The sequence below is a fragment of the Lepidochelys kempii genome, chromosome 7 (assembly GCF_965140265.1).
Source record: "Lepidochelys kempii isolate rLepKem1 chromosome 7, rLepKem1.hap2, whole genome shotgun sequence".
NCBI classification, from domain to species: domain Eukaryota; kingdom Metazoa; phylum Chordata; order Testudines; family Cheloniidae; genus Lepidochelys; species Lepidochelys kempii.
The window spans coordinates 61,318,361-61,338,229 of NC_133262.1; the positions used below are offsets into that span (position 1 = coordinate 61,318,361).

At 44.9% G+C, this 19,869-nt stretch overlaps 1 protein-coding gene across 3 annotated transcripts in view; it reads left to right on the top strand.

Annotated features, from left to right (window-relative positions):
- ADAM8 (ADAM metallopeptidase domain 8) overlaps positions 1-19,869 on the top strand; it is a 99,867-nt gene that overhangs the window by 59,718 nt on the left and 20,280 nt on the right. For all 3 annotated transcript variants that reach the window (XM_073353122.1, XM_073353123.1, XM_073353124.1), the window contains exons 11-15: positions 1,864-2,012; positions 2,344-2,521; positions 7,390-7,479; positions 9,377-9,572; positions 10,320-10,419. In XM_073353122.1, coding sequence (XP_073209223.1) covers positions 1,864-2,012; positions 2,344-2,521; positions 7,390-7,479; positions 9,377-9,572; positions 10,320-10,419 — 713 coding nt within the window. The remainder of the gene's footprint in view (positions 1-1,863; positions 2,013-2,343; positions 2,522-7,389; positions 7,480-9,376; positions 9,573-10,319; positions 10,420-19,869) is intronic.

Genomic DNA, 19,869 nt, shown 5'->3' on the forward strand with positions numbered 1-19,869 from the left:
TAAGAAGAATGGCTCAAGTGTGGAAATCTCCCTCACATCCTCTGCATTGAGCACTGATGCAAAGAATTCATTTAGCTTCTCCGCAATGGCCTTGTCATTCTTGAGTGCTCCTTCAGCACCTTGATTGTCTAGCTGTGGCCCCACTGATTTTTTGGCAGGCTTCCTGCTTCTGGTGTACTTAAAAAAATTTTGCTGTTAGTTTTTGTGTCTTTTGCTAGGTGCTCTTCAGATTCTTTTTTTAGCCTGCCTAATTATACTTTTATACTTGACTTGTTTATGTTCCTTTCAATTTTTCTTAGTAGAATTTAACTTCTGATTTTTAAAGGATGCCTTTTTAACTCTAACTGCCTCTTTTACTCTGTTTAGCCATACTGTCATTTTTTTGGTCCTCTTACTTTTTTTTTTTTTTGTCATACACATTTAATTTGTGCCTCTATTATGGTGTTTTTTAAAAATTTCCATGCAGTTTGCAGACATTTCACTCTTGTGACTGTTCCTTTTAATTTCCATTTCACTAGCTTGCTCATTTTTGTGTAGTTCCCCTTTTTGAAGTTAAATGCTTCTGTGATGAGGGCTTCTTTGGTATTCCTCTCCCACAAGGATGTTAAATTTAATTACATTATGGTCGCTATGACTGAGCAGTTTGGCTATATTCACCTGTTGGACCAGACCCTGTGCACCACTTAGGACTAAATCAAGAATTGCCTCTCCACTTGTGGGTTCAAGGACTAGCTACTCCAAGAAACCTACGTTAATGGTGTCTAGAAATTGTATCTGTTTTCTGTCCTGAGGTGACATGTACCCCAGTCAGTATGCGGATAGTTCAAATCCTCCATTATTATTGAGTTTTCTATTTCGTAGCCTCTCTCATCTCACTGAGCATTTCAAAATCACCGTCACCATCCTGGTCAGGTGGTCAATAGTATATTCCTACTGCTAGAGTCTTATTATTCAAACATGGAATTTTCTATCCATAGAGTGTCTATGGTACAGTTTGATTCATTTAAGATATTTACTGTATTTGATGCTATGCTTTCTTTTACAGAGAGTGCCTCTTCCCAACCAGCATGACCTTTTCTGTAATTCCTGTATATTTTATACCCTGGTGTTATCGTGTCCCATTGATTATCATCAGTCCACCAAGTTTATGTGATGCCTATTGTATCAATGTCCTCATTTAATACCAGGCACTCAAGTTCACCCATTCTAGTATTTAGACTTCTAGCATTTGTATACAAGCACTTATAAAATGTGTCAATATTTAGTTGTCTGCCTTCATGTGATGTAAATGAATGGGACTTTTTTTCATTGGGCTGTTTCTCTTCAGCTCCTATCTGTACTTTATAAACGTCTATCCTTTCCTCTTTACTAAGATATAGAGAATCCCTGTTAATGGATCCTCCCCTAAGAGATGTCTCTGTCTGAACTGTGTGCTCCTCCACACTTGTTAGTTTTCTCCCAGGCTTTAGTTTATAAACTCCTCTATGACCTTTTTAATTTTACCTTCCAGCAGTCTGGTTCCATTTTGGTTTAGGTGGAGCCCATCCTTCCTGTATAGTCGCCTCCTTTCCCAAAAGGCTCCCCAGTTCCTAATAAACCTAAATTTCTCCTCCCTACACCATCGTCTTATTGATGCATTGAGACCCTGCAGTTCTGCATGTCTAACTGGCCCTGCACTTGCAAGCATTTCAGAGAATGCTACTATGGAGGCCCTGGACTTCAATCTCTTACTTAGCAGCCTAAATTTATCTTGACATTGAACCAGGCAAGAAACTATGGTGATGGGCACGGTAGAAACCCAAAGAAAGATAGGACTGAAGCATTTGGTATCCACTAGCCTGTATCCTTCTTATTGTTGTATAGGACCACAGCTTGAATCCTATAGGAGCTGCCTCAACTGTGGCTCATGAGATGGGACACAACCTGGGAATGTCTCATGATGAAGACGTTGGTGGCTGCAGCTGCTTGGCCCCAAAGACCGATGGAGGATGTGTTATGGCAGCTAGTGTTGGGTAAGGAGAACAAAAAGAGAATGGCCATGGGCGTCGAGCATCACTGTCCAGTGTACGTATTGACCTCGGATTGAACACATCAGGCTGGTGCCCCTGTAGTTAAGGTACTCACTTCCATTGAAATCAATGGTAGCACTCTTATGGACTTTAGTGAGAGCAGATTGAGTCCTCATGGACATTTTCTTCTTCAGCTTTATGTTTTTTGCAAGGTTCGACTCACAGATGTTTTAGCTGTGAAGGGATAGAGGGTGTTGTGCAGTTAGTGGTGGTAAATGGAGCTTTTAACCAGAAAGTGCTGTTTGCCATAATGCCTGTTTTTCTTTCCCTCCAGCATGATTTACCCAAAGTACTTCAGCAGCTGCAGTGTAAGTGACCTGCAGAAGTTTCTAAGTGATCCCCGGACTAGCTGCTTACTGAATATCCCCAAGGCTGATGAGCTGTACGGGGTGCCTGTCTGTGGAAACCAGTTTGTAGAGCGAGGGGAGCAGTGTGATTGTGGGACGCCCAAGGTATGTTGACTCCCACTGGGAAGGGAAGGGAAGGGATAGGGAAGGGAAGGGAAGCGTGGCAGCGGAACTGTGGGTTGGTCTGGAACCCAAATGCCCTGCCACTGCATACGAGCTGACCAGAGCCAATGAGCTGTTTTTGTTGCTGCAAACAGATTTCTAGAGCCCCTGCTGCTGTAGTTGCCTGATGAATAACACTTTCTTCCTGTGTTCTTCACTTGGTATTGCACATATTTCTGCTTAAAAGTGACTTGTGAAAGATGTTTTGCATCTTCAGTTTGTGCCCCTTGGTTTTGCTTGTTTGTGCTGGATACAGAGGGACAGAGAAGCTGGGTTTTTTTTTTTTATCGTAAACAATGATTTCTTCTGCTTGTTTCAGCTTCACACATGGCAAATGTGGCTTCCCTAGTTGTGTTTGAGGACTTTCTGGGTGACATAGAGCATATGATTCTTACTATGTATATTGCAGCAGTGCCTGAAGGCCTCAACCAAGATCAGAGTCTCAGTGTGCCAGGCACTGTACATACACCTAGTGAGGGACAGTCCCTGTCCCAAATAGCTCACAGTCTGACCAGAGCAGACAGACAGAGTAGGGGAAGGGTTTGGACACACAGGCAGAGGCCAGGCAAGGAAAGATGTGCCAGTGCCCGGTTAGGGCCAGCATTTTGTTGGGTTTTATTTTGGCATGAAAATCCCCACAGTCTCTGCTGATCCACCTAGTGGATCGGGGAACAGGCCAGAGACCTTCCCCTCTGGTGGAACCCACAGTCCAGTTCAACTTCTCCGGTATCAAGTAGGGAGTTGGGGGGAACCCGGGCCCACCCTCTACTCCGGGTTCCAGCCCAGGGCCCTGTGGATTGCAGCTGTCCACAGTGGCTCCTGTAACAGCTGCGTGACAGCTACAACTCCCTGGGCTGCTTCCCCATGGCCTCTTCCCAACACCTTCTTTATTCTCATCACAGGACCTTCCTCCTGATGTCTGATAACGCTTGTACTTCTCAGTCTTCCAGTAGTACGCCTCTCACTCTCCACTTCTTGCACCTCTTGCTCCCAGCTCCTCGCACGCACCACAAACTGAAGAGAGCTCCTTTTTAAAACCCAGGTGCCCTGATTAGCCTGCCTTAATTGATTCTAGCAGCTTCTTAATTGGCTGCAGGTGTTCTAATCAGCCTGTGTGCCTTAATTGTTTCCAGAAAGTTCCTGATTGTTCTGGAACTTTCCCTGTTACCTTACCCAGAGAAAAGGGACCTACTTAACCTGGGGCTAATATATCTGCCTTCTTTCACTCTCATGTAGGCATCTGGCCTGACCCTGTCACAATATGTATTAATGTTTCAATTTCAATTCAAATTTCCAAAAAATCACTAAATTGGCAACACTGCATGTAACTAGTTCACAAAACTGGTGAGGGTGTTGGGGAAATTCAGGGGGGTAAACACCCCCATGGGGGGCTGTAGGGAAATCCATTGCAGCCTCACTTATTCCCATTTCTATGCTTACTGTGTCTCAGGGCCAGGGTGCCCCCTTCAGGGGCATCAGGGAATCAGCGCTCAAGCTGGGTTGGTCTGTCAGGTCTACTGGCTGGGCAACAGAGCAAGTAATAGGCCAGGCCTCCTGGATGAGGACTGAGCAGGCAAACAGTCTATAGCTCAGGCCTCCCAGCCTAAGGGTTAGCACTCAACCAGGCCGAATGCAAGGCTGGAGTTGGCGGGACTTGGGCCCACCCTGCTCCACTGTGTCCCAGTCCAGGGCCCAAGAAGTAACGGGTGGTCCTGTCGTGGGGTTGGCAGGGAAACATGGGGTCGCTGCCTTGCCTCATGCTGACACAACAGGACAAATGTCTCATTTCCCTAGGCTTCTTCCTACTGGTGTCTGGTGGGCAGCTACGCAGCCACTAGGAGCTGGTTCCCAGGCCTCTTGCCGAGCAGCTCGCTCTCCGTTCCCTCTTCGAGTTTCTCAGTCTCCCGGGACAGTGGTTTGCCTTCTCTCCAAACTGGCTCTGGAGAGTTGTTGCCCGCCACAGCCTATCAGAGGCTCCGCTAGTGGTTCAGCTCCCTGGGAAGGACTTCTGGCTCTTTCCCTGGTCTGACTCCAGCTGAGCTGCAGGATCCTACTCTTATACTGCCTGTTCCACCCCTGCACTTCCTGCGAAGGGGATGGTGCACAGTTAGCTGAGCCCAGCAGGGTGAGTTAAACCCCCTCTGCATCAGAATGAGGCCATTCTGCCTCATTACACCATTACAGCAGGATCACTTATTTCCATAACCAATTACTCCAATAACTCCATTCCATTACTGGTATAAGGCATTTCACACAAGTATAACCTACAAGGCATTGCATGGATTTAACTGGTTATCGTTCATTTGGTACAGAAAATGTGAGTTCCAGCCCCAGGAAGCCATGAAGGGTGCATATCCACTTTGTTTTCCTTTGCAGGTCCTCTTTAAAACACAGATCTGCTTTCTGTATGTAACTAGAGTTGGTCCAATAAACTGGTTCATTAATCTCTTCACAAGTAGAAGTGCTGAGTTTTGGTGGTGGTTGTTTGTGGGCTCTTACTATTTTCTATTCATGTGCATTTGGGTGAGTGCTGAATATTTATAAAATGTTCAGAAATGCCCCAAGGTTCGTGAATTTTAGCACAATCAGTCACAGACCATTGTCAGGAGTTGCGGCATTAATGCTTAGCGTTGTCTCCAGCCAGTCTCAGGCCAAGCCCTCCTGTACATTTTTTCCGATGTTAATAAAAGTAATTATTCAGAATGACTCTGCGGTCTGTCCATTCCCACCAGTGCAGAGGCTCTGTGGTAAGACCCCTTGCTGCACACTCTGGTAGATAGGTTTCAGAGTAGCAGCCGTGTTAGTCTGTATTTGCAAAAGGAAAAGGAGTACTAGTGGCACCTTAGAGACTAACCAATTTATTTGAGCATAAGCTTTCGTCAGCTACAGCTCACTTCATCAGATGCATTCAGTGGAAAATACAGTGGGGAGATTTATATACAAAGAGAACACGAAACAATGGGTGTTACCATACACACTGTAACGAGAGTGATCACTTAAGATGAGCTATTACCAGCAGGAGAGCAGGGCGGGGAGAAAACCTTTTGTAGTGATAATCAAGGTGGGCCATTTCCAGCAGTTAACAGGAACGTCCGAGAAGCAGTGGAGGGGGGAGGGGAGGAAATAAAATGGGGAAATAGTTTTACTTTGTGTAATGACACATCCATTCCCAGTCTCTATTCAAGCGTAAGTTAATTGTATCCAATTTGCAAATTAATTCCAATTCAGCAGCCTCTCGTTGGAGTCTGTTTCTGAAGTCTTTTTGTTGAAGAATAGCCACTTTTAGGTCAGAAATCGAGTGATCAGAGAGATTGAAGTGTTCTCCGACTGGTTTATGAATGTAATAATTCTTGACATCTGATTTGTGTCCATTTATTCTTTTACGTAGAGACTGTCCAGTTTGGCCAATGTACATGGCAGAGGGGCATTGCTGGCACATGATGGCATATATCACATTGGTAGGTGCAGGTGAACGAGCCTCTGGTAGTGTGGCTGATGTGATTAGGCCCTATGATGGTGTCCCCTGAATAGATATGTGGACACAGTTGGCAACGGGCTTTGTTGCAAGGATAGGTTCCTGGGTTAGTGGTTCTGTTGTGTGGTGTGTGGTTGCTGGTGAGTATCTGCTTCAGGTTGGGGGGCTGTCTGTAAGCAAGGACTGGCCTGTCTCCCAAGATTTGTAAGAGTGATGGGTCATCCTTCAGGATAGGTTGTAGATCCTTGATGATGTGTTGGAGAGGTTTTGGTTGGGGGCTGAAGGTGATGGCTAGTGGCGTTCTGTTACTTTCTTTGTTGGGCCTGTCCTGTAGTAGGTGACTTCTGGGAACTCTCCTGGCTCTGGTAGATAAGGGGGGAGTTCCCTCTAGCACTTCCTGCTCAGCTGCCTGCTTTCAGCAGCTGCCCAAAACTTCTGCAGATCTTTGGTAACTTTCTGATTAGTGCCAGGAATTTGATCAAGGAGCAGTGACTGCAGAAACCTCTCCAGGCCATGCCTCTCTTCTCTTTCTCTCCTGTGACTCACATCCTTCTTAATACACCCTTTCTATCCAGTGGGCAGAGGGTTTGGCAATGTACTCTCTGGTGCCGGAGCCCTGCCCTCTCTAGCAAGCAGTATAGAAGAAGTGGTGTTTCGCACCTTCCCATGGTGTTTAGTTTGTAATCTTGTGTTCAGGTTTGGATTTAGATTTTTGAACTTGTCAATTAAGCAAATCACTCCAGGGCAGCCAGTCTGCAAAACACAATCTTTCTCATCCCTGGTCTGAAAGTCAGCCAAAGGGAGATAGCAGCACAGAGTCATCCAAGGATCAATAGGCAGATGTTTTGTTCTCCTGGTGCTCACAGAAGGATGTTATCCTGCTATTTATCTATTCCCAGCTACTCCCCCCCTGTTACTGGCTGTGTCTTCCTGGGAGGGTACTGGCCTGCTATTCTGACATCCTTTTTCTGTAACATGGGGATAACAGTATGTCCCCTTCATTGTACAGTGCTTTGGGACCCATAGAAACATGCTATAGAAGAGCTAAGGATGATTATAATAACTATGTCCATAGTCAGAAGCTAGTAACAGATTGCTGTGTGGGTAGGAATGTGGCGTACAGATAACTTCACAGTGTACTCACAGGAGAAAACAGTGCCATTTCTGCCTACATCCCCCAGTGGTGCCATACAACAGGAGACGTACACAGCCCTTTTGCAGGAGCCCCCCTTGATGACGTTCAAAGGGTTGCTGATTTTAGGAGGTTCTCCAGGTGACTCACTGCTCCCATCCCCAGTGTATCCACTCCCTAACCCATGTGTGTTGTGTTTATTAGGAATGCAGGGATCCCTGCTGCAATGCCACCACCTGCCGACTAAGTGACGGAGCAGAATGTGCTCAGGGAGAATGCTGCCAATGGTGTAAGGTAAAATCAGTCTCCGGATGATGTCTGCTAGGAGCTGCCTTGGGGAAGTCTGGCTGATTGACAACTGGGGAAAAGGGCCCAAAGAAATGAAATGAGGCCAATCCCCCAGCCCTGCAAAAGTGCCGAGCACATGGGTGCATGAACGTGATATTTCCTGGCTTTATGGTCAGCATATTTCTCCTCAAGATGAGAGTCTAAGTAAGCCCGACACGCACATGCTACTGCCAGGTTATCGGGTAAAATGGTATGAAGCCGCTGGGATGCTCAGAGATGTGAACAAACATGTCTGGCTTCTCAGGTAACCCCTAGCTACACCAAAGCAACCATACAGCTCTCTGAGTCAAGGGCTTTGTCCCGGGGGTCCCAAAGGCTGCCAGTCAATAGCATTGTAGCCCTAATTAAATGGATTAAAAACTGAGTAACTGAATGTAGGCTACACTTACAGGCTGGGGGGCTGCTTTTTGGAAAGCAAGGGCTTAAAAAGGGACTTAGAGTCATGATAGGAAGCAGCTGAACATGAGCTGTCAGTGGGATGCTGTACCTAGGGGTATGTCTGCACAGCAGTTGTGAGGTGTAATTCCCAGCCCAAGTGGATAGATGAGCTTGTGTGCTAAAAATAGCTGTGTGACCAGGCAGTAGCTCTGGCTAGCCACCAGAGTACAATCCCATCTGACCCCATGGGTACATACTCTGGCTTCTAGCCTGAGCCACCACCTATGCTGCCATAACCACAGTTCTGTTTTTAGCTCACTAGCTTGAGCAGAGCTAGCATGCATATGTCTACCTGAGCTGGAAATCACACCTACTGTGTAGATATACCCTAAGGGGGTGAATGTGATCCTTGGCTGTATAAGCAGGGGAATATTGAGCAATAGCAAGGAGATGATGTTATCTCTGCATATGGCATTAATGCGTCCAGTTTTAGTGTCCATACTTCAGAAAGGGAATTGAAAGGGTTCAGAAAAGAGCCACAACAATGATTGAGTTCTGGAAAACCTACCTGCCAAAGAAAGACTTAGGAAGCTCAATTTATTTAATTTACCCAAGAAAAGGTTAAGAGATGAATTGATCCCAGTCTATTAGTACCTACATGGGGAGAAGACTTTTACAGAGGGATCTTTAGTTTAGCAGACAAAGACAGAATGAGATCCAATGACTGGAAGCTGAAGCTAAAGACAAATTCAGACTAGAAATAAAGCTTATTTTTTTAACAGGGAGGGTAATTAGCCATGGGAACAGCTGATGTAGGAAAGTGGTAGATTCTCCATCATTTGTAGTCTTTAAATCAGTACAGAATGTCCTAGTGTGAGACATCCTCTCGCTGAACCACGAGATATGGTTCTGAAACAGGAATCACCGGTGGCCATTCCTGTTGTTCAGGAGGTCACACTAGATGATCATAATGGTCCTTTCTGGCCTTAACAGCTGTGACTCTGTGGTTAAAAAAAGGTAGTTGAACTCAGTTGCTTCCAGATAACATTGTACAAATTGTTAAGGCGAACAGGTTGGGTGTGAGTCCCTGAGGAAGGGTCACATTACAAGTGGTTGAATGTTTTCAGGGCCAGCTCACATGCTAAGGATGTGTTTTCACTTTCCTGGTCCAAGCAGTATTCACCCATGACCACTTGATGTTGAAGACTGCAGGGTAGGGCTTAGCACAACTCCCCAAAGTCATACTCCAACCCCAGGTAGTTCCCTGACTAAGACCCTATACTGAAGTCTATACCAGAGCTCCAACTGGCTTTGACTTCAGTGGGACCAGGATCAGCCCCTCCCACTCTGCCAGATCAGCAAGCCAACCAGGGAATGTGTAAGGCTAGGGTGCAGCCTGACTGATGGGCACTCGCTGACACCCCCCCCCCCCCATTCCTTGGGGATTGTGTTTGTGTTTGCTAAGGTGAAGGCTGCTGGTGTGTTGTGCCGTGCCCGTAAGAACAGCTGTGATCTGCCCGAGCACTGCACTGGCCTCTCAGCAGAGTGCCCGGAGGATGTCTTCCAAGAGAATGGTGTGCCATGCCAGTATGGGAATGGCTACTGTTACAACGGGGTGTGCCCCTCGCACAGTGAGCACTGCCGCACGCTCTGGGGTGCAGGTAACGTGGCTCTTTGCATGTGCTCCTTCAGCTCCATGCTCACAGGGCGAGCTCACGCCAATGCAGTGCTGTGTGTATCCATTGCTGAGGCTGAGGACATAGACTGGGAGCCCAAGTCTCCCTCAATGCTCTCATGGGACATACACCCACCCATCCCAGCAGTGCGCATGGCACTTGGCAGGCTAGTTGCTGTAATCCAACAAAGTCAAGGGCAGTGGCTTGCACTCTGAACTTTAGGCCACTAGTTTAGGAAGCCTGACTAGCTTGGCCTTGGCCTCTCTGTGAATCAGTTTCCCCACTTCACTGTGTGTAGGACAGGAGGGATTGGTGTTGCCAAATCAGCTGCCCTGGCCACTAAGTTTGAGGGCTTCAAAGTTCCTTAAGTCAGACACCCAAGATCAGAGGCTCCTGGATGCTATGGCTGCTCCTGGAAGTATTGGCCTGAATGTTTATGAAGAGCTTTGAGATCTGGGATGGAAGGCGCCAGGGACAGGCATTGTTTTATCACTAGTTCCTGGCGGAAGGGTGATTGTGGGTTGTAAGGTGCCCAGTGGGGTGCAGGGAACTGTGGAGCCCCAGAGTCACCTGCCAAAGGAAGAGGGTGGTGGGGGAAGTTTTCGATGTGCCTGGTATTGGGGGAAAGGTGGGCAGAGGTGTCACCCCATGAGGTGTGGTGCTGCTCACACAGGCTCAGCTTAGCTTGCCTTTGTGAAACTCCAGCGTCAGCTCTTCTCTGTGTCCCTGCAGAGGCCCAGGTGGCCCCTGATATCTGCTTTGAGTACAATGGCCGCCAGAAGGACTACCTGCATTGCTTGACAGAGAACGGGAAAAGGCCCTGCAGCCCAAAGTAAGGAACTGAAGCACCCAGTGCCAAGGGTGTGTGAGTCTGTGCATGGGAGTGGAGTCATTGTGAACTGATCCGGAGTGGGAGGGAATCTTCACTGGGAGGTGGCGTTGTCACTGTGAGCCAGTCCTGAGGGGGAGGGGATCTCTGTGGGGCGAAGGTGGAATCATTGTGAACTAGTCCCATCGGGCAGGGGATCTCTATGGGGAGGGGGCGGAGTCACTGTGAGCTGGTCCAGTGCGGGAGGGGATCTCTATGGGGACAAGGCAGAGTCATTGTGAGCTGGTCCCAGCGGAGGAGATCTCTATAGGGAGGAGGTGGTGTCCCCAAGCTGCAGTTCCCGGCCATTGTGTGAGGGGCCATGCTCCAGTCCTTCGCTTTCAGGGACAGGGAACTTTTTTTTATTTTAAGCCATGTCTTTATCTAGGAAGTTTTGACAGGTTTACAAATTCCAGCTATGTAAATATCAGAGACAATATAGTAATCATTACAGCAGTGTTTAGAGAAACACTATTCAGTTATATAATTATTGAATCTCTCTATTTAGCAGGGTTTTACCATGTTACACTGAGCACCTTTACACTACTAATGACATATCATTTCTGGTGATTTTATTAAATGTAGTGAATTCTCTGATTACACACATTTAACAGACCAGGCCTGTCTACCAAATGTTAAATAAACAAACAAACAAAAACAAGTGGACAGGTGTGCTGGTTCTTTTGCAGACGAAGGTACTTTGTCTGAATAGTGAATAAATGGTAACTAGGTATCTAAGTAACTATTTGTCCCCTACCTATTTTGTTGGGTATGTAACTGATGTGTTAATTTTTCCATAACAACCTCCCATGTTTTTTGAACCGTTCTTCTGTGGTTAGGCTATCAGTAGCCCAGCAGCTTGGGATCATTTGATAATAAATATCCAACAGTTGGTGATATCTGGTTACGAATTTCATCCCAGTACTGTTCAGTGACTGAACATGTCCACTATATATGCATAAAATCTCTTCTTTCACCACAATTTCGCCACCATTTATCCCCATTCAATCTCTCTCACTCTCTCCTTCTCTTTCTTTCTATGTATATAGCATAACCTGTTTAAGTTGAAACAGTATCTTAAATACATTTTCTTTTATTGTGCTACAGACTGAGGTTTACTGGTCCTGTTTTCCAGATAAAAGCCCATTCGTCTGTGGTAATTCATCTATCCATGTCCTTTTCCTACCATGTCATATATGGGCATTTTTTTGTTAGGAAAGCTATCTGCAGAGATGTCAATCAATAAATTAATTATACTTGTTTGTTTCCTAATTGAGTAGACCCCATTTCTTTTATTAAAGTTAGCTTTCTGTATAAAACTGCTTTTCTAGAAAGTCAAAAAACTTAATGCATAACTTGAAAGTACTAGTACTTGGGAGAGGAGAATGGTCCAGTTAAAGTTAGTTTTGATCTCTAAATAAGTTAGAAAAGTTTCTTTGCTGAATAACTGGCCAACTGTGCGTATTCTATGGCTTTTCAAGTCTTTAAGCTCTCTGGTTCGTGATTTGGGTTAAGATTTGTATTGTTTGCAATGGGTGTCACTGGTGAGGTAACGTGATTTATTTAATCTCTAGTTCCATCCCAAACCCATAGCTTACAATAAAGAATGTGTACAGATTTCTGGAGCGTGTGATTTTTTTTTTTATTAGTCCATGGTAGTCTAGAAGAGCTTACATTGCCACAATTTTCTTGTTCAGTAAAGACCCAGTGTTTGGCTGGTTTAGAGTCAACTACTGGCTGGTTTAGAGCCCCCAGTCAACTACTGCTTTGAGCTGTCTGGTTGGATAGAATATTTGGAACAGCTAGTCCACCCTGGTTAATGGGTCAATACAAAGTATCTGGACTCACACTTGGTCTTTTCTTAGTCCATATAAATTCTAACAACATCCTCTGTATTCCTGCTAGAGTTTTATCTGGTTTGATTACCAGGAAGATTTTGAAACAAGTAAAATACCCTTGGAAAATGTTCATTTTGACTTTGGCTGTTCTTCCCAATCAAGAAATTGCATATTAGCCCTAGCACTCCAGATCTTTTTTCATTTGCTGAAGTAGTGGTTTGATATTTAAATCGTAAACCCTGTCTAGGTTGCTTAAGATACAAATTCCAAGATGCTCCGGGTGCCCCTAAACCTCCGACTGCCGGAAGCTGGGATTGGACAACAGAGGATGGATCAGTCAAAATTGCCCAGTTCTGTTCATTGCCTCTGAAGACTACTGGACTAAATGGACCATTGGTCTGATCCACTGTGACTGTTCTTGGGTATCTTACAGAATTTGTTGCCCATTTGTACGCAAATGTTTTCTGGGGGAATGACTTCTTAAGTCTGGCAAATTTAAGTCTGGCAGTTCAGATTTGGCATAATTTACTGTAAATCCAGATGCTTTCCCAAAGTCCTGGATTTCCTTATATATTAATTTTAGGGAAATATTTCACTTAGATAAATATAGTATTACATCATCTGCAAATAAAGCTATTTTTGGATGTGTTCCTGCAAGTTTTATTGCTGTGATATATTCATTATTCCTTATTCTCTGTGCAAAAGGCTCCATGGCCAGGGCAAAAAGGAGACGATGGACATCTCTGCCTAGTTCCTCTGCATAATTCAAATGGAGATTTAAATCCATTAACTCACACACCTGCTTTTGGGCTGGTGTGAAGAACATTTTAAGGAACTGGGAACCAATGTCCACATAGGACAGGACTTGAAACAGAAAGTTCCACTCTATTCTACCAAAGGCTTTCTCTGCATCAAATGATAACAAAATAAATGGATCTTTCTTTGCTCTAGCATTATGGATGATTCCAAGGAGTCTTTGAATATTGTTTGAAATTGTCTATCCTTAATTAACCCAGTTTGATGTGAGCTTATATTCACCAAGAGCATGGACTGCAATCGGCTAGCTAGTATTTTTGCTAAAATCTGTCATGATGCAGTAGTGATATGGGCCTATAAGAACTACATATGGTAGGGTCTTTTCCAGCTTCACGGTAGAACAACAATAGCTTCTTTGAGTGATGGTCCCTATGTGTATTCCATAGGTGGGTATACATGCCTACCTGAGTCTGGAAATTCTTCCAAGCCGTGTCCGTTGGCCTGCACATGTGCTGTACAGAGGCCTCAACTAACAGGCAGTTCCCTCCAAGCATATGCCTAGGAGCAGAACCTCCACCACTTAAGCCCAAAGACTCTTCTTCTAGGGCTAACCATGAGGGAAAAGGGCACTCCCATGGAAACTTCATGCATGGAACCTGAGGGACTGGCTCTGCTAAAGACCCCCAGATTGGAGGGCAAAGCAGTTGAAAAGTTCCATTGATCATCTGGGTACTGAAGTGTAAGGACCAATGTTCAACGGCTCCATCCACAAGCGCTGGTCCAGACCCATTGTCAGTACCACCTCATTCATCCAAGGACTGCCCTGCTGCCATGGACTCCTAGAACTTCTCGGACACCAGGGCATATGGACTCTTACATAACACCAGATGATATGTTTCTCCCTTATCAACAGTCTCAGTCTCCTCTTCTACTCATCGTATTTCTTAAAACCTTTCCTAGACCTTTGGCAACTCAACATCTTTATTTGAAAGCTGAAATTCCAGATGATTCCATTGGCGGCAGTAATCCCCTGCCTTCAGGAGGGGATGTGATCCACAACTCTTGACATGAAGGACGTATATTTCCATGTGGACATTCACTCCTCACACAGGTTTATGATCGGCCAGGAACACTTCTAGTTTCAAATCCTCTCCTTTTGGGCAAGCAAGGACACCTGGAGTATTTTGAAAGGTTTTCTCTGTGGTAGCAGCCCAGATGAGAAGCTAGGGCTATATGATATTGCCATACCTGGATGATTGGCTCCTGGTAAGCTGCTCACATCAGGAGATCAAGTCAGTAACAAGGTTCCTCAACAGCTTCCATCAGATCTAGGCATTCACTTAACTAGAGAATAGTCCGTTTTGTCACCCACAATGTTGATAAACCTTATAGGGGCAATTTTATACATGGTTTCCACGAGAGCGTTCCTCCCCCTCAGTCAGATTTCATATCATGAGCACCCTTATTTCACGCATTACCTGCAGACCAGGAACTAAAGTGCACAGGTGCCTTTCACTGTTAGGCCTCATGGCCCCATGCACCTACTCGACACCATTCACCAGGTTCCACTTGCGGTGCGTGCAAACCTGACTCCACTCATTCTGTCGACTGGACAAGGAGCCCATTCCCACCAGAGTTATCTCCTCCATCGCCTGGTGGTCGAACCCAGAAAAGATTATGGTGGGAGTTCCCTTCCGCTCTCCCACCCACAGAGCCACCATTGTGATGGATGCCTCCCTCCTGTGGGGGGTGCTCACTTGGACAACGACATTGCTCAGGGCACCGGGACTTCAAAAGAGGCCAGACTACACATCAACATTCTGGAACTGAGGGCAGTCTGCCTTACATGCGAGGCCTTCCTCCAGCTCATACACTCACTCCATATACAGATAATGTCAGACTATATCACCACTGTGGTCTGCATAATAAGGGAGGGCCAACATCTGATCCCCTCTGCCTGGAAGCCATCAGACTATGGAACTGATGCATCAGGAACTGTATTATGATACAGGCTGCTTACCCTTCTGGATATCCACAACTCCCTTGAAGGCAGACTAAGCAGAGACTTCTTGGCAGACCACGAGTGGGAGATCTACGACACAGTCCTAAACGAGATATTTACACAATGGGGAACACCACAATGGGACCTCTTTTTATCCCAAACGAACAGGAAACTTTCCCTATATTGCTCCGCAAGAGCCATGGGTAATGGCTCCCAGGGCGATGGACAAACAACCTCAGATATGCCTTTCCTCCCATTCCTTTGCTTCCACGGTTGTAGAGAGGATATGTCACAATGAAGCCAACAGTATTCTCTTAGCACCCAGACACTTCTGATGAATCCTGTCTGCCCCCTAATTAGGATCTGCCCACTCCCAGACCTCCTAGCTCAGGACGGGGAAAATCCAGCATCCCAACCCAAGGTCTTGCCACCTCACGCCCTGGTGTTTGGATGGGCATCAGACACAACGCTCATGTTTGGCCCCTGTTCAAATTATCCTTAACCAAAGTAGGGAAGGTTCTACTAGAACCTGCTACCTGGCTAAATGGAGACATTTCTTGGCCTGGGCACAACTACACCAACATTCTCCAGCCACTGCAAGTATCCTGGTCATTTTAGATTAATCTCCTGTCTTTGAAGACCTCGGGTCTCTCCCTTTATTCGCTGCAAGAGCACCTAGCAGTGATTAGTGCATTCCTCCCTCCGGTGGAGGGACGTTACATCTTACTCACCCAACTATAGTATGGTTTATGAAAGACCTAATCAGGACCTTCCCACCAGTGGTTAAACCAACACCTCAATGGGGCCTTAATCTTGTCCTGTCAAGACTCACCAGTCCTCCTTTCGAACCCATGGTGACATGTTCCATGCCCCCACCTGTCCATGACGGTAGCATTTTTGTGGCTGTCTCTTCAGCCAAGAGGGTTGGTGAACTCAGAGCCGTCCTGGTGGACTCTTTTTTCACAAGAAAAAGGTCCCTCTTCACCTACACCCTAAGTTTCTCCTTCAGGTGGATTCTGAGTTCCACATCAATCAAACTGTTCACTTACTTCTACTTGCAATGGACCAAACCTATTAGAAAATCACTGAGACGTTCTATCACCATTGCAGAAAGATCACATGGACAAGCTACATCGTCCCAGAACATTTCTAAGTGGGTTTCAGGACGCATCCTACAGTGCTACAGGGTAGCAAAAATCCCTCCCTCTAGATCCACAGTTCACTCCATGAGAGTGCAGGCTGCCTCCAGGGCATCCCTATGTCACAAGACACCTGCAGGGAAGCCTCTATAGTTCTGTCCACATGTTCGCGACACATGGCACTTTAGTTCATGCCTCTGCTGTGGATGCAGCAGTGGAACCTGCAGTGCTGCAAGCATATTTACTACAAGCTTCCTCACACCCACCTCTAGTCTCAGCACTGCTTGCCAGTCACCCATCGGTGGAAGATACATAGGGACCATCTCTTGAAGAAGTGGGCTTTACTTACTTAACTGCAAGTTCTTTGAGATGTGTGGTCCCCATATGAATTCCACTGCCTGCCCTCCATCCCCTCTGCTTTGGATCATGTGGGATTGCAATAAGAAGAGGAACTGGACAAGTTTGACCCGCATTGTCTCTTCTATCCTCTGTAGGGAGTATGAGGAGATCTGTGGTGTATGTGTGGGCCAACAGACACTGCTTGTAAGAATTTCTGGACTCAGGCACATGGCACACATGCATACCCATGTGTGGAATATAGATAGAGACCACAGATCTCAAAAGAACTCCCAGTTACAATAAGTAACCTCCATTTCTTCCATAGGTTGTTGAAGTTCCTTCCCTAACAGAATAACATTAAAAGTACCACTCCAGGGACCCACTAATACCTCCTTAAATACTTTGTAAAATTCAGCTGGGAAGCCACTAAGGTTTTAGAGTTTTACCACTTTTGATATTTGCTACTGCATCTAAAATTTCTTCTTCTTCTGTTATTTCTTTATCTAAAGTTTCTTTATCAATTTTATTTATATTTGGCAAGTCTGAAACTTCCAGATATTTTTCAGTAACTTCAGAATTTGGAGTATCTGACGTATAGAGGTTTTTATAGTAAGTGGCAAAAGTAGCACATATTTCTTTAGGGTGTGTAATTATCCTTTACTGATTGTTTTTAATTGATGGAATAATATTTGATCTTTAATCTGTTTAAGCTTTTGAGCCCAGAGTTTATCACATTTATTCCCTTTTTTCATAAAACATCTGCGTTGAATACCGAAGAGCATTTTCAGTGGCATCTGTTATCAACATACTGAATTTCCCTTTCATATTAGTTAGTTGTGCATATGCTTTTTTTTAACCTACATTTTTATGAATGGCTTTTAAACTTGGTATCTCCTGTTCTAGTTTTATTTTTTCTTGAGCTCTTTCTTTTTTCAGTTGAAAGATTCTGCTTACTAACTGGCCCCTAAATATTGCTTCACTTGCCTCCCAGAGAAGACCTCTTTTTTTTTTATATATTGTCAGTATATTTATTTGAAAGTATTGAACAATGGCTGCAACTTGACCTTTGTCCTGGAGAAGTAAGCAGTTCATTTTCCCAAAAAGTGATTTTTGGGGACCATCCCAGCCATCAAGTATTATTTTCAATGGTGCACAATCTGACCATGTAATGGTGCCAATTTCTGCAGTTCTTGTCTGCTTTATTAAGAATTTAGAGATTAACATTAAATCTATTCTAGTACACAACTGATGAGGGTGTGAATGAAATATGTAATTCCGTACCCTGGGTGCCATTCTCTCCAGCAAACTGAGAGATTCAATTGTAGGCACAGAGACGTCAATGCTGCACCTTCGTCCCTATCCACCTTGGCTTTTTTATCCCACCTGTCCCAATAAGAATCAATGTGCAACTGAAGTCTCCTCCAAGTATAATTTCCCCTTCCCCAAAGCATTGCTGTATTTTAAAGAAGTCCTTAAAGAAGGTTTTTTTGTTTTGCTTGGGAGCATACACTGAGCCACTGTTATTAATAACCCAGCAATTGTGTCCTTCAATAAGATAATCTATCCCTCTTTATCCTGAAATTGATCTTTAATCTAAAAAGGTACATGTTTAACAAATATCATGCCCACTCCTCTCTTCTTTTCTTTAGCTGAAGCAAAAAATGTCTGTGGAAACCAATAACCTTCCATGTTCATAATTTGCTCCCTCCTCATAGGCTTTAAGGCCAGAAGGGACCATCATGATCATCTAGTCTGACCTCCTGCACATAGACCCATAACCTCTCGCTGAGTTACTGAAATCCTCAAATCATGATTTAAAGACTTCCAGTTACAGTGAATTCACCATTTACGCTAGTTTAAACCTGCAAGTGAGACGTGCCCCATGCTGCAGAGGAAGGCAACCCTCCCCCCGCCTCACGCCTCCCACACAAAGTCTCTGCCAGTCTGACTTGGAGAAACATTCCTTTTTGACCCCAGATATGGCAATTACTTGGATCCTGAGCATTTTGTCAAGACCCACCAGCCAGACACCTGGGAAAAATTCTCTGTAGTAATTCAGAGCTCTTCCCCTCTAGTGTCCCATCACTGGCTGTTGGAGATATTTGCTGCTGGCAGTCACAGATCGGCTACGTGCCATTGTAGGCCGTCCCATCATACCACCCCCTCCATAAATGTATCAAGCTGAGTCTTGAAGCCAGTTAGGTTTTTTGTCCCCACTGCTCCCCTTGGAAGGCTGTTCCAGAACTTCACTCTGATGGTTGGAAACCTTTGCCTAATTTCAAGCCTAAACTTGTTGATGGCCAGTTTATATCCATTTGTTCTTGTGTCCACATTGGCACTTAACTCCAATAATTCCTCTCCCTCCCTGGTATTTATCCCTCTGATGTATTTATAGAGAGCAATCATATCTCCCCTCAGCCTTCTTTTGGTTAGGTCCACCAATTTGGTCCTATTAAGCTATTTGAGTTTGACTTCCCCTTCGGATGTGGTAATTTCTACTTCCATACCCTCATTACATTAGCTACCCTGCTACTGTCCTTAAGCTTCTTATTACCCTTATTAGAAACTGAGGCAAAATATTTGTTTAGGTGTTGGGACATGCCTAGGTTATCTTTCATCTCTACCCCAGTATTTATTGCTCGTCGCAGTGCTTAGTGGTCCCACTTCTTCTTTCCATGTTTTCTTATTTATATTGCTAAAGAACCTTTTACTATTGGTTTTAATTCTCTTTGCAAGGTACAACTCTGATTGGCTTTTGGCAGAACTCTTTTTCCCCACACTGTCTGACCTCCGAGAGATGGCTTACTTTGCTGACCCATCCCATCTTCTATTCCTTGGAGGCTTTCATCTTTCTCTTAATCACCTGTTTGAGATGCTTGCTCATCCAGCATGGTCTGCAACCCTTCCCTAAAATTTTTTTGCCCTTGCTTGGGATTCAGGCTTCAGATAGCTTCCACAACTTTGTCTTAAAGTAATTCCAAGCCTCCTCTACGTTCAGATCCTTGAGTTCTTCAGTCAAGTCCACTTCTCTAGCTAATTCCCTTTATTTTTTAAAGTTTGCCCTTTTGAAATCAAGGACCCTCGTTGCAGGTCTGTTTTTGTTTATCCTTCCATCTAGTTTTAACTGAATTAACTCATAATCACTTGAACCAAGGTTGCAACCTACAACCATTTCCTCTATGAGGTCCTAACTATTCACCAATAACCAATCTAAAATGGCATCATCTTTTTCGTTGGTTCAGTGTCTATTTGTTGAAGAAATCTGTCGGCTATCACCTCCAGGAAAATCTGAGCCCTACCATTATCAATTGCATTTGTTCTCCAATCTATATCTGGGAAA